General features: G+C 38.0%; 1 protein-coding gene across 6 annotated transcripts in view; it reads left to right on the top strand.

Moving 5' to 3' along the window:
* The window catches only part of ASAP2 (ArfGAP with SH3 domain, ankyrin repeat and PH domain 2), an 81,325-nt gene that overhangs the window by 29,448 nt on the left and 37,549 nt on the right, over positions 1–14,328 (top strand). For all 6 annotated transcript variants that reach the window (XR_001875337.1, XM_017818106.1, XM_017818103.1 and 3 more), the window contains exons 4-5: positions 4,684–4,758; positions 6,354–6,403. Coding sequence is in view for 5 of the 6 variants with exons in the window: in XM_017818106.1 (XP_017673595.1) it covers positions 4,684–4,758; positions 6,354–6,403 (125 nt within the window). In the remaining variant the exon portion in view is untranslated. The remainder of the gene's footprint in view (positions 1–4,683; positions 4,759–6,353; positions 6,404–14,328) is intronic.

Below are 14,328 nucleotides of genomic sequence, written 5' to 3'. Positions count from 1 at the left end.
AAAGGTAACAACAAAACTGAAGGAAATATCTTTTCTGTTTTATGTAATGAACTTAAGAAATCTATATCCAGAATTTTCTTTCAAGGGTAGTAGTTCAGACTAAGGTTTTTAAAAAAATGTTTGCTACCTGAACCTTCACTCATCTTAGTTAAGTCTGTGAAAAACCCTACAGATATATGTATTTGAGACTGAAGTATTATATGTGAAGCTTAATGATTTAAGTTGTGTTGTTTCTGTTTTTCACTGGTACACTGGAGGAAAACTTGGCTAATGGTGAGAGGAAAAACGTTTGATTTATGCTTGTAAAGATATAAACCAAGATGTAATTAATTATTCCTCCTTAGTGGCATGGGCTCAGCTCCACCTGGAATCACATCTGTATTTCTTTGCCAAAAAGATATTGATCCAACTGGAAGAAATTCAGTGGACAGTTACAAAAAATGATCAGGGCTTGAATAGGTTGATTTATGAATAAAGCTTAGAAGAATTTTAAATATATGGTTTGCCTCCAGATAACTGTGATTGTGGAAGAGGAAAATACTAAATTGCATATAAACAGGTCCTCACTCTGAAAGTATTAGGTGAAGTACCCCAGAGAAAGCAATAGATGCTTACCACTTAGTTCTTTTCACATAGGTTAGAAAATGTGCAATCTGGAATTCTCCTCCACTGGTAAGGAAGAAGGGCTAAAATAACTGCAAGTCTCTTCCTTCCTTTGCTTTTGCGACTCTTCACTTTATGCTTTTAAGATTTCCCATAAAATACTTCCTAATAGAGAAGTTGCCAGCCTGTAGTTTGTTTATTGGTGGTAGTCACAGGGCTGGTTCGAAGTAGTACATGATGGCAACACGTGGTATCCTGTGTGAAGGTATTTTTCTAGGCAGCTGAGCCAGCAGCTCCGTGTGGGCACTTAGTGGTGTTCGGCTCCTGTTTCACTGGAGTGACTTTTCCTGTGGCATGATGGGTGGTGGGTGATGTCCCAGCTCAGCCACACACCTGTGCTGCTGGTGGGGCAGGGACTGAGCACAGGAAAGGCAGCATTGTGTCCTTGTGTGCAAGGGGAAGACACAGTGCACAGATGAAAGTATGTGCTGCATTTCTTCGTGCTACACAATTTTGTGAAGCCTTGGGCTTGTGTGCTAAAGCTTAAAATTCAGAAAAACAAACTGCGTCTCATCTATAGCGGATGTTCTGGTTTCCCCTTGCTCCCTGCTGTGTTGATTTGCCATGTCCTGCTAAAGGTCACATCACTGGGAAAATTATTGGAAACTATTAAATCCAATAGCACTCGCTATAAAAAAAGAAAATAACTTAAACACTGATTTGTCAGCAGACAGTACTACCATCACCTGTGCACACCCGACTTCACTGGTGGTTGAGAAGCCACAGCCAAGTGCGTGGACTGCATCTTAAGTTTAGTAATGGCAGTAGGAGTTGTATTGTACTGTGACTGCCTGAATTTTAGTTTAAATTGAAAAAGCTTTAAGGTTTAAAGTATTTAACTTCAGAAGTACTGACAAAGCTTTTTTTTTTTTTTTTTGCTTGGATTTAGAAAACAAAATCTATAAAAGTCCTGCAGGCACCAGTATCCAAAGCTCTTATGGAAAAGACTCTTTAAAGTAATCAGGAGGGCTGGCAAACAACAAACTTATATGTTTAGCCATAGGCTCTTAAACCACTTGAACATCTTTCCCCTTTGCAAATGTTGGCTTGCTTGTTGCCTCTACCAGCACTTCTGGCAGCTACGTTTTGTTTATTCATTCTCCCTCCTGCCATTTTTTCTTCTTCTCTGAGCCTTCTCCAACTTAGGAAGTTTTAATTTTTTACCCTGTAATCTTCTTGGAAACTGTCAGAGGAAAACTGCAAGTGCCAAAGCAGCAGTATTGGAAGTGAAAATGAGGTCAACTGCTTTTTTTTCTTTTTCTTTTTTTTTTTTTTTTACACATGGAACTTGCTAGTGTTCCTCTGAGACAGGATGACTTTAATTTCTGTGAAGCTTTCCTGCACCTCCGAGTATTTTTTCTAAAGGAATATTTTAAAACATAAAATAGTCAAAATGTGGAGGCTGTTATGTACCTTCTAACTCCTTGTACACACACTAGGAGCTGCAGCATATTAATGCTTCTCTCTATGCCAAAAATGGGTCTATATTTTTAGATAGTTCAGCTTAAGCTTCTCAAGAAAGAGGAGAAAAACATGTAAGATCTTTTGTCTGTATATTGCTTGCTGATTTATAAATATGAGTGAATATGATTCATCTAACTAGGCTAATAATGACAAGTTCATGCATTATGTATATTTACTTTTGTTGCAAATAAAATAGGAGCATAGGGAATACAATAGACTGATAGTAATGTACAGGTGATAGCACACAGAAGGATTTATTTTGAATAGGCAAACATTCTCCAAACTTTTAAAAAGAATGTAGAGTTTTTTCTCCCATTCTTTTTTCTTAAAATTACTTTAGGCTTCAGGCCTCATGACTTGAAATTCTAGAAAACATAACTGTTTTGGAGGCTGATTGATGTTTACATCACTGTGACTGGGGTGATACTTAAGGGTCTGATATTTTTTCTTACTGAAGAAAAAAAGTTGTCTTGAGTTCTGCTGTTGTGAAATACTTTGTTCTTCCTTTTTGTCTGTTTACTGAATTTGAAGAATAATTAAATGGAGGCTGTGAAAGTATTGATCCTTAGATTAGACATTTGACTGCATCATACTCATTAAATAGAATAACAAAGTGGGAAGCTGCATGGGATTATATCTTAAAAGGGACCTCTTCTGCTTCTCCACCTGAATAGCCATTCTGGATGTGCAACTTCTTCTAGAAATTTGTTGTTTTTTTACCTAGGTTTTGTGTAGTTTCAACCTTTTCACTTATCTCCTGTTTCTACAACATATAATTTTATTACCTTTGAGAATGGTTACGTTGATATGCACATGTTGTAGTACTGCTGAGAACTTAAGAGGTGGATGGTTCCCAGCACTGCCAGCTAAGCATGTGTAGATGTTGCTCATTCAGTTTTTGTAGGAAGTATTTAAAAAAAACAAACAACATGGAGTTGAAATGTAACTTGTTAATTCTGAAGGGTTATGGCTGAGTCCTGCAGCTTGTTGGGGAGGAGGAAATGTAGAGTGGAGGAGTGGAAATGTGATTTGTGTTAAGAGTTCAAAAGACCAGATATTCTGTGTTTCTTTAGCCTCCCCATGCAGAGCCAATGCATGTAACCTTTACAATTGAGGAAGGTTTGTTTTCTCTTCCATTGCTGGCTGAAATTTCAAGCAAATGCAGTAAGGTGGTTTCTTTGGGGAGGAAGAGTGGAGGCTTGGGACCTTTGCTTGTTTGTTTTAATAGCAGCTGGTGAGTACCAAGGGGGATGGGACCCCTGAGTCTGTTCTACTGAGGCCACCAAGTAACTACAGGGTGATAATATTTTGTATTTTTCAATTCTGGGGAGACTAATAATTGCAAATATTTTTTTCTTGACGTTTGTGTTAGTATCCTTTCTTTTCTGGATGGGTTGCGCTAAAAGGGACTTGGATGTCCCTGACATTATTCCTGAAGAAATACAAGCATTTATTGCTACATGATGCAAAGTTCTTTCTGTAATTTGAACATATGAAATGCATCTTCATATATGGATTTCAGTGCTTCTTGAAAAAAGTCACATTTTAAAAGAACAGGTTACAATGCCAAAAAAAGAAACTCATCAAAGGGCAACCTTCACCAAACTGCTGCAAAAGTTATTCTGATTTTTCGTCCCATCATATTGTTCTGAAGTAGTCTGGGCTTTGCTTTTCAGAGCGATCCATTTGAATTGTTATGGTTTAAACTTTCTGACTAGACATTATGGTCCATACCTTGAATGTTTCCCCTGAATCATAAAGCAGTGGACGTGCAGTCTTTCTTTTCCTGGCTGTCTTATTCCTACAGTCTTTCTTCACTGTTTTTCCTTATGAAAATATTATCCTACAGATACTTACTTAAAACCATGATTATTTTACTGTCTTCATTTATGTCTTCATTTGAAATGATTTTTGTCTTCTTGAAGTACTTGTTTTCTCTTGAATTATACTAAACTTACATACTGAAGACCTCATAAAATCCTTATTTCAAAGTTCACATGAGATAAATAAGGCAGATGTATTACTTTTTAGAAACACATGGAAAATATTGGAATAGTGGCTTTTTTACAGGCCAGTATTCTTTTGTCTTTATAACTTCTGTCAGAATAAAATACCAGGTATTGGGAGAGTAGCAGATACATTTATGGAATAGGTCTGAAGAGACTGGAAAGTAAACAAGGTTAATTTAAAATACGTTCATGAACTTAAAATTATTAGTGCTGAAAAATGGTATGATTGTTTTCACATAATTTAAACAGTGAAATCAGGCAATGTAAAAATTAGTGGTCTTATTTTGCAGTCACTGTTGGATGAGATATTTATAATCAGCAGTAATTCTGGAAGTTTCCTGCTGGCTTGGGTTATAATGTTTCCACAGTAAGTTTAATTAACTCATGTTGCTTCCATTTTTGATTACTGGCTGTGCTGTTATACATCAGGGATAGGGAAATAATATGTACGATTTCCTTGTGAAACTTTCTGAAATGTGTGTATTAAGACAGTTTATGTTCTGTGTCTAAATGTATTAAATGATTTGGTGTAATTTTCTTGTTACAGATTCAGAATATGAACAACATAATCACTTTTCCATTGGACAGTTTGCTGAAGGGAGATCTGAAAGGAGTAAAAGGGGTATGTTGATCTTCCTGTTTATATGTAAGATTGTTGTTGGTGCGATGGATACATTTAGCTAGTGTATTAATCTTATGTGATGGAAGGCATGGGATATTAAAGTAACCTATTAGCTTAATAAACAAGGCTTCAGGGTTTTTGTTTGGGTTTTGTGTGTGTGTATGTGAATTGAGTCATCCTTTCAGTTTGTGGTTTTGCCTACCACATGTTCTTGACTATGTACACAAAGCAATATTTGAGAAGCTTTAAAAACAGGCCTGAGATACAGAAGATAAGCAGAGAAAGAGGTGTAAGATTTAGAAGCTTAGCTGAGGAGTGGGTAGTACTATATTTAAAAGGATTAGTAGTAGTATGTTTATTTAGCATTCTAAACTTACCTGTAACTATATGGATTTTTAAGAAAGACACATTAGACTGTATAAGCATAGGATTTTTCTTAATGAAGCTGAAATCTGTTTGTGCCCTGAGGACATTTCCTATTTGAAATAACAATAACTTAAGACTCAAATGATGATATGTTTGTAATAAATTTCAGAACCTATAGCCAACAAACTTATTTGGCTTATGCTTTGTTTACTGGTGAGCAAACAGGAAGCGACTGGCAGCTATTGTTCTAGGACACTGAAGGAAGGGAAAAATATGTACATAAACTAAAAATGTTTCTGTAAATTACTGGAGCTTAAATAGATTATTTAGTCAGATAGGCTTGTTATCTTTGTATTGTTTGCTTACCACATTTCACTCCTCTTGTTCTTTGCTTTTTCTATGTCAGAATAAATACATCTATTACAATACAGTGTTGCCCCACTGACTTGAGAATGTAATGAAATGCTGCTTTAGTTATTTTAATAATTGTCAAAATAACTAGCTGACATGTTAGAATTAGTTCCTAATCTGTAATTGAAAAGTTTTTCTAGTGTCTGACAGTTAACAGTATTTTTTTGTAGTTGTCTGATCTCTTGAACTTCAGCAGAATTTCAGCCGTTCCATTTTTAGATGTCAGTGAAATAACTTTACAACTTGTTAAGATCATTTTATACAAATTACCTTCTCCAGAGGGAAGAAAATCAGGGAATTTGGAACATAAGTAATTTAAAATTCTCATGGAATTAGTTGTGTTGAGCCGTATGGCCTATACTGGTCCCATTAAGTCAATGGGAAATTGATTTCTTAAACTTGAGTGGGATGAATCAAGTCCTTAGCCAAGACTATGCTGCAGCCTCGGGATAGGTGCTTCTTTCCAGTAGAGCCAGAGATTGATGAGAAAATAGCTGCTTGGATTAATTGCATAATATGCTCTTGGGATACCATGTTTTACCTTTTAAGGAGTAAAATGGAGCTGTAAAAAACATAGCAAAAAACATCCTAGAGATGCTTTTAAAAATATGCATGTATTAATGCTCTTTACAAGATTGTTTTCCTATGTGCAAGATTGCTTTTGCACAACCCTTAGGTGAACCATTCAAGAAGGAGTGAAGTCCCTTATTCTAGTAGGCACTGCAAGTGGCCAAGGTGTGTGTTCATTGTTAGAGCCACAGTATTTTTCATTTAAATAACTGGCTGTATTTTTTTCTTTTTTTTTTTTTTTTGGACAGGACCTGAAAAAACCCTTTGATAAAGCTTGGAAGGACTATGAAACGAAAGTGTATGTATCTTTTAAACTTTTATTTAAAAGGGAAGTGTAACTGAAATCTGTAAAGGTCAGGTGTTTTGTGTACCAGAAGTGGATGTACACCTATCTGAGGCTTGTAAGTTGTCTCTTATGTCATGTGTCTAGCCCAGCTTACCATAAGCCACTTGTTTGAAGGTACCTGATACACTGTATAAACAGCTATAAAATGAGTTTATAAATAACTGAATTGAGTCAATAAAGCTCAACACCTAATATCAAACACAATTGATTCTGGTACCTTGTAAATCTTAAGTGGTTCAGTGCCCTACATCAGGAACAGTTGTTTCCTGGGTTGGCTGGGTCAATTGTGTCAGCACAGCTGATGGCCTCTGAAATAGAATTTTGTAGTGAGTTTTATTCTGCATTACACTTTTACCTGGATTGTGACTATCAGTTAAATTTTTGTGTCACATGTCCAGTATCTTTATTCTGAAATAATGCTGCATGTATCAGGCCTTTTCTGATGATACAGGTTGAGAAGAATCACATCTGATGACACTGTTTAACATAAATAGCTTGCAGATCCACAGCCAGCTGGACTGGCTGAGTATCTGGCACCATTTATATTTTTTTTTTTCAGTTGCACAAAGTTATAATGATCCTCTGGTGCCCACTGAATTAGTCCATCTGAAGTCTTCAAAAATTATTCCTGCCTAGCTGTAGCTGGATTTTATAACAAGACATTTTGAAACACTGAGATAAACCTCCAGTCTGACCGTTGGAATCCTTGGAAGATTGTGATGGCTCCAGTGTTTCATGTTCTTGATACCAGTGAGCAATCTCATTTGGTGCCATACTAGTTATTGACTGTTGAAGTAATTAACATTTCTAATCATTGTCCATGTCAGTAGTTGGTCTCTGAGGACAGGCCATAAGGAATAGTCGTACAATGTAGCCTGCTGTTGTCTACCAGTACTTGGTTGTTGGATCTGAAAGCTTGTTTACTTGTGTATAACTATTCTAGTGACATCCCACAAAGTTTATGTGCAGAATTTAAAATAAATCTGCTTGCTGCTGGGACATACACCAAGAGCCCTGTTACTACTGGACCTGTCATGTCTGGTGCTTTTAGGATTTCTGATATAATATTCACTAGGGTGTGCTGAAGTGATGTAAAGATCTGTACTTGATCCACAGTTTGCTCAGAGCTGGTAGCCTGTTTCAGAATCAGGTACTCCAGAAATATTTTCAGTTGATATTTAATTTAGTCAAGTACTTGAAAATTAAAAAATCCTCTTAGAAAATGTATATTTAGAATCTGTATATTTGGGGATTCTCATTTTAGGTTATGAACATGTTGGAATGTTGCTGCTTATGCTGTGTCATTCAGGACCTAAAAATGTGATGTTGTGTTTTCTGTCTGTGGGATCGAATCCATTGCTGCTTGCATGATATAATGAGATTTTTTTGTTTTAACCAGCAGTTCTCTAGAAAGCTTGTTTTATGACTTTGCTTTCAAGTAAAAGACGCTTGTGTTTTGATCTGAAACACGTTTCTTTTTCCACTGTAAGAATATACTTCTTTTCAAGTTACTTCTGTAGTTTCTGCAAAATCTTAACAAATGAAACAGACGTCCTTGACAATGCTCATTTCTAAGTTATTTACATGTCAGGTTATTCTACATGCAAAAACTCAAGGTAGCACATGTTAATCAGGAAATTCTTTCAGATCCATGAACCATTTCTTTTGATATGTCTGAGTGGTGGGCTGGTACAATTGCTGAGTGGTCTATTTTATTTTTTTTTAAGTGGTTAGATGAAAGCTCCACATCAATATTGCAGAGTTTAAAGCTGCTAGTCCAGCCTGTTGAACTCCTTGACTTTGATGAAGACCAAAGAATTGTCTGCTTGAGGCTTGGGATAGGGAGCCTGGGAATTCTGTGTTCAAGAAAATTCTTTAAAACAGTGGGCTGCTTTTTCTGCCTTTTTTTTGTGTCTGGGGTTGTTTTACAACAGCAGAAGTTACTTAAGGTTGGCAGTCAGGGAATACTGTTTTTCACTGCAAGCTGTGTTGCTTGTGCCAAGGAGCAGACCAATTTTCCATGGTTTTGTTGAGTTAAATTCAGTAGGATTGTGTGATTTGTCAGACCTCTTGTGCATAGGATCACTTCTCAGATAAGTTGAGATGTCACCAGCTGTCATTATTGAGCACTGGTCTTTACAAGTCAGAGATGGGAAGTTTAATGATGTGATTTTTGAAACTAGGATGAGAATATTAATTTGACCTTGTTCAGGTCAACTTTTATCACATACTAAATTTTGGACGTAGGAGTACAATGAGGTTTCTCTGGGTTGCTATTATATATGCTGCTGAGGTTTCTTGAGAATGTAACTGTCTTCGTTCTGTGGCTGTTCCAAGTGGATCTGAACTTCCTTACAGCTGTGCATTTTGGTCATCTGTAACAGTAGGTGGATGCAGAGTTATTTTAAGAATTCTTTAGTGCATATTTTGATGTTTTTGTTGTTGTATTTTGATGGTCTGTGTTTTAACAAAAAGGACTGGTAGAGGTAACCTCAGTCTCACCTATGGCTTGGGTTGCCAGAGCGGAATGGTGGATGTAGTTGCTGATAGCCAGTGGTTTGTTCAGCCTTCTTCAGTCTGTTACTTTAGATGACTCCTTGTTTGGATTGTGCCAAAAACCAGTCCTAGATTTGTTCTTAGCTAGCTGTCTTTTCCAGTGATTCTTCTTCAAATATGTGAATAACTCTTTATTCTTTTTTTTTCCTCTTTATTCTTCTCTCTTTTCCCTTTGGGTTAACAAACCATTCAAGGCTACTAGGCTGCTCTTTTTCTGCACATCCCTCTGTATCATATGCTTAACATCATATCGTTCATCTGCATTTCCTACTCAAAAGTACAGACCTGTGAAGCTATGTGCCAAATAGCAAAGTGGTATTTTTGTAGTCTGTGGGGAAGTGACAGTCTTCATCCTGATTGCTGTCTTTATAAAGAAGAATTAGAGCTTATTTGTCACACTGGCTCATCTCACTTACTTGCATCTCTGTGATGACCTCTCAAATGCAAATACACCCAAGTGTGACCTATTTGAAAAGAAGCAAATTTAATTAAAAAATGGCATCTGTTTTGCTTCATCTGCATAACGACTTCTAAGCTGCTACTTCAAACTCGGTATGTAATTAAGTGTACTTAAAATTACTATATATTTAATTCTTGTTTGGGAGAGGGATGTTAAGATCCATTCTTATGCTCTTGGATCACCATTCACCATTGTTAATTATTATGCAATAATAATCTTCTTTGCCCTGTAGCCACCTCACTTCTCAGACTGTTTTCCTGAGGATCACCTTAGCTGAAGTAACTGAGGGAGACTGGATCCATTTTTCGTTATTCCCTGGGGCTGCTCTTGAATAAGGGAGTGTGAGGAGCAAGTAACCTATAGCTTCATGTAAGCCTACCTCAGGCAAAAATTGGGACTATCCTCAGGTAACATTAATGAATAATTCATCTCACCATCAGTCATTAACACGATTCAGTTGGAGCCATAAAGATTTAAAAATGTTTTTAAAGCTTTAAAGCAGTGCATTTCTCTTGGGACCTCAGTTACAGCCATTGTTTCCCACACAAGAGCTGGGAGATGCTGCCGGCCACAGCAGCGGCACAGCGGGACTGGGCTGTGTCCCCCGGGGAGAGTTGTTGCAGACTGGGCTCTTCTTGCTACGAGGCAGTTGCTGTCCCACATGTACTGAAACACTAATGGCAGACGTGCCAGGGGAGCGTACGGGGAAGGAGTACACATGTCCTAAAAACTGCTCATTCTCCCAGCAGACAGATCAGAGTCAGGAAGGCGCTGAGCCAGATTTCACCCACGTGCTTCAGTTTAATCAGTCCTGCTGGGGTAGATTCTGAGGTAAAGACTTTGTATCAATTTTGCGGGGAAATCAAAGCAGAAACTTACTGAAGGATACTATTTACTGATTTTTTAGCTGAATATGTCTGTATTCCAGACACAAACCTGACTTTCCTGAAAAGAAAGAAATGTTATTTTTTTTAAAATAAATATCTATGTTGGGGCCTGTAAATATATATTATCTTCAGAAGTCCTCTTTAATAAGTGTTGTGCTAATGCTGTGAAATGTAAAGGTTTAATGAAAACTAATAAGCTATTCCTGGGAAGGCTGGCTGCCTCTCCTCCTTTGCCATTCTCCTTTTAAAAACTGGGCATGCCTGAAGAGAACAAGTTGTTTAAATGTGCTTATGGCATTATAAGATGAAGGCAGTAGCATTACATTACTGTGAAGAAATACAGGTGCTCGTATCTAGATATAACTCTGTTGTTAGTGGTTTGTTTGTGACTCATTTGAAGTCAATGGAAAAATGAGCAAAGTCTAAATACAGTCTTCTGTAAAGATGTCTCTACAGCTACTTGTTTAAATGATGATGTTTCCAGTTTGGTAAACTCATGTTGTAAACAATATTAAAAAAAAGCTTTTATCAAATTACTTCTTCAGAACTCTAACTTGACTCAGTATATCATTGATATTCGTAGACAGTAGATATTTCTGTCACATTTCCTTTTAAAGCAACTGCATAAGACAAAATGGGAGTCACAGCTTGAAAACAGTGACATAGAATGAAAATGCTAAGCAAGGTAGCTTTAATATAGAATCACAGAATAGAATAATACAATCATTTAAGTTGGGAAATACTTTAAGATCATCAAGTTCAGCCATAAACCTAACACTGCTAAGTCTACTGCTAAACCATGTTCCTACGTGCTGTATCTACACATCTCCTAAATACCTCCAAGGATGGTGACTCAAGTACTCCCCTGGGCAGCCTGTTCCAATGCTTGACAACCCTTTCTGGGAGAAATTTTTTCTAATATCCAATCTAAACCTCCCCTGGCTCAACTTGAGGCTCTTTGCTCTTGTTCTATTGCTTGTTACCTGGGAGAAGAGACTGACCTCCACCTCATTACAACCTCCTTTCAGGTAGTTCTACAAAGTGATAAGGTCTCCCCTGAGCCTCCTTTTCTCCAGGCTAAACAATCCCAGGTCCCTCAGCTATTCCTCATCAGACCTGTGTTCCAGACCCTTCACCAGCTCCATTGCCCTTCTCTGGACACGCTCCAGCACCTCAGTGTCTTTCTTGTAATGAGGGACCCAGAACTGAGCCCAGTACTTGAGGTGGGCCTTCACCAGTTCTGAGTACAGGAGGACAACCACTGCCCTGGTCCTGCTGGCCACACTATTGCTGATACAGGCCAGGATACCATTGGCCTTCTTGGCCACCTGGGCACACTGCTGGCTCACGTTCAGCTGCTGTCAACCAGCACCCCCACGTCCTTTTCCAGTGAGCAACTTTCCAGCCGGTCTTTCCCCAGCCTGTAATGCTGCCTGGGGTTGTTGTGACCCAAGTGCAGGACTCAGCCCTTTGCCTTATTGAATTTGATACCATTGGCCTTGGCCCATCAATCCAGGCTGTCCAGATCCCTCTGCAGAGCCTTCCTACACTCCAGCAGACCCACACTCCCACCCAACTTAGTGTTCTCTGAAAACTTAGTGAGAGTGAACTCGGTCCCCTTGTCCAGATGACTGAGTAAATATATTAAATGGGGCTGGCCCCAGTACTGAGCCCTGGGGAAAACCACTAGTGACCAGGCATCAGCTGGAGCAGCTCCCTTCACCAGCACTCCTTGGGCCCAGCCATCCAGCCAGTTTTTCTACCCAGTGAACAGTGTATCCATCCAAGCAGTGAGCAGGCAGTTTCTCCAGAATGCTGTGGGAAATGGTGTCAAAATCTTTACTGAAGTCCAGGTAAACCACATTCATGTGATACTGTTTCAGCCTGAGATTTCATATTAATTATTTTTATTTTGAAGGAGATTACCTGCAAATTAAATGGAAGAGTCTTTGAATGAATCTGCAGATGTTATGGATGAAATGCTGGAAAGATTTGAGCCCATTTTGCTCATTATGCCCTCTTCTCCCCCATTATTCAAAGCAGGATGAGTGAAAGCGAAAAGCTTTCCTGCATCTCCAAAAGGAAAAGATGGCTTCTCCATTGAGGACTTGAGAGATAGGAGAGACATGCTTTGTTGTCAGCATTGACAGGCAGTAGGATAAAATAAAATAGAGGCTCTTTCACCGAAAGGCTGGAATGCCAGAGCCTGGAGAGTCAGGCTGAAAAGGAAGACTAAACAAAGAAAGGATATTTGACATTAAAATGTCTAATATTATTTTGTCAAACAAAATAGCCTTCAGAAGCACTCCATTATCCAGAGTGCTCCCAATTCAAATGTGTTCCTTCCAGGTGCTGTTCCCAGACTCTGCAGCTTCTACCCAGACTCAGCCTGGCTTACTGCTGTAGGGAGAAGGAGAGGAAGAGCAAGAGTTGCTTCCCATCCAGCCAGTTCACTACTACTGTGTGTGCACAGGGTGCTCTGGTTGTTTACCCTTATTGACTGGCTGAAAATAAATACCAGTATTTGGTATTTATTTACACGATGATCTGTATGGCAAAATTGATTTATTTGAAATGCAAATTATAATTTATATTGAAAAACAATTGCTTTTCAATTTAGAGCTGTAAAAATAGTCTTACATTGGAAACTGAATGGGTGAGACCATTCACTTTGTTTGACTTTTCTGTTGTTCTTCATCCTGTGTTTCAGCCTTGCTTGTCTGCTACACACATCTGAGCTCACTGTGTATTAGTTATGTGCAGCTGCATTGTAAATGGACTAATGTGTGCTCAGAGTCAGCAAAGTCTATGTGATACATGTGTTATGTGCTGCACGAGCTTCAAGAACAGCAGCATAACAAAACATTTGCTGCTTTCCTACTGCTTCTGGAGTATTTTTTAGAGTTTTCACAGTTTTCTTATTAATTTTGCGTAATTGATCTACCTGGAAAACCTTAATACCTTGCAATATTTGAAATTCCACAGTGTTATGTCACTGAACTGTCTTTGACAGTTCTGGCAACAGGATTTGGTTAATGTCACAATAGAACGATACTTGAAGCTGAATTGATCCTTGCATTTGGATGGGAAACCCAGCCAAACTTTTGCACTCAGAAGATTTGCATGCAACACTGCTGTATGGAATTTCTTTGTTTCCCTAGAAACAAAGTGTCCTGTGGTATCAGTCAGATAGGAGGTAGCATATTACTGTAACAAAATAGCAGGATAAATTTTGGATTGCAAAGTTGAGGATGTAGTTAGAGATTAAAAGCACAAATAATAAGGAAATGCAAATGTGAAACGCATTGTCATGTGTCTCTGGTATTTGGGCTTTTGGGTATTGGGCATTGGGGCTTTTGGTAAAGCATCTTTTTGAGGTTTTGAAGCAATATAGCCTGAAGCTCCAACAAATGGGTTCAAGGATGTCTTTCTCTGAATTACTTGGTAGAGGCTGGTATGCTTTCATCTTGGTTTAACTATTTTTTTACCTGTGGAATATGATTTATTCTTTAAAGAGTAGAAAAGACTCTTTCACCAAAATCTAGCTTTCTTTACGGGGAATACAATGCATGCTGTGATATTGTGCATAATGTTTGACTTTTTGGCGGTATGAACTGTCCTTTGGTTTAACTAGCATTTAGAGACACTTTATGACATGCTAGTAAGCTCATATGATTTTGGAGATGGCTTTGTCATCCTGTGTTCGAGTATTGTTCTGTGTAAACAATGAAAATACCATACAGTAGCAATTGATAGTTATTAGCCTTCACATACATTTCAGAGAATTCTCTGACCTCAAGAATTGTTAAGTTATATGTGGAAATTGAGAGACCTGAAACATCCTGGATCTTTGCTCTGCGGTTTGACTGTTTTAGAACAATCAAAAATGATATAATGTAAACTCTCCTAGAGTGTGTGCTAGAAGGGAACTGCATGTTTGTCATTTTCTGTTAGTCTTTTTTGCAGTGGTTTAT

This window comes from Lepidothrix coronata, unplaced genomic scaffold (assembly GCF_001604755.1).
Source record: "Lepidothrix coronata isolate B3197 unplaced genomic scaffold, Lepidothrix_coronata-1.0 Scaffold65, whole genome shotgun sequence".
NCBI lineage: Eukaryota > Metazoa > Chordata > Aves > Passeriformes > Pipridae > Lepidothrix > Lepidothrix coronata.
Note: the sequence above shows the minus strand (reverse complement) of the source record. Positions and strands in the feature narration are given on the sequence as shown.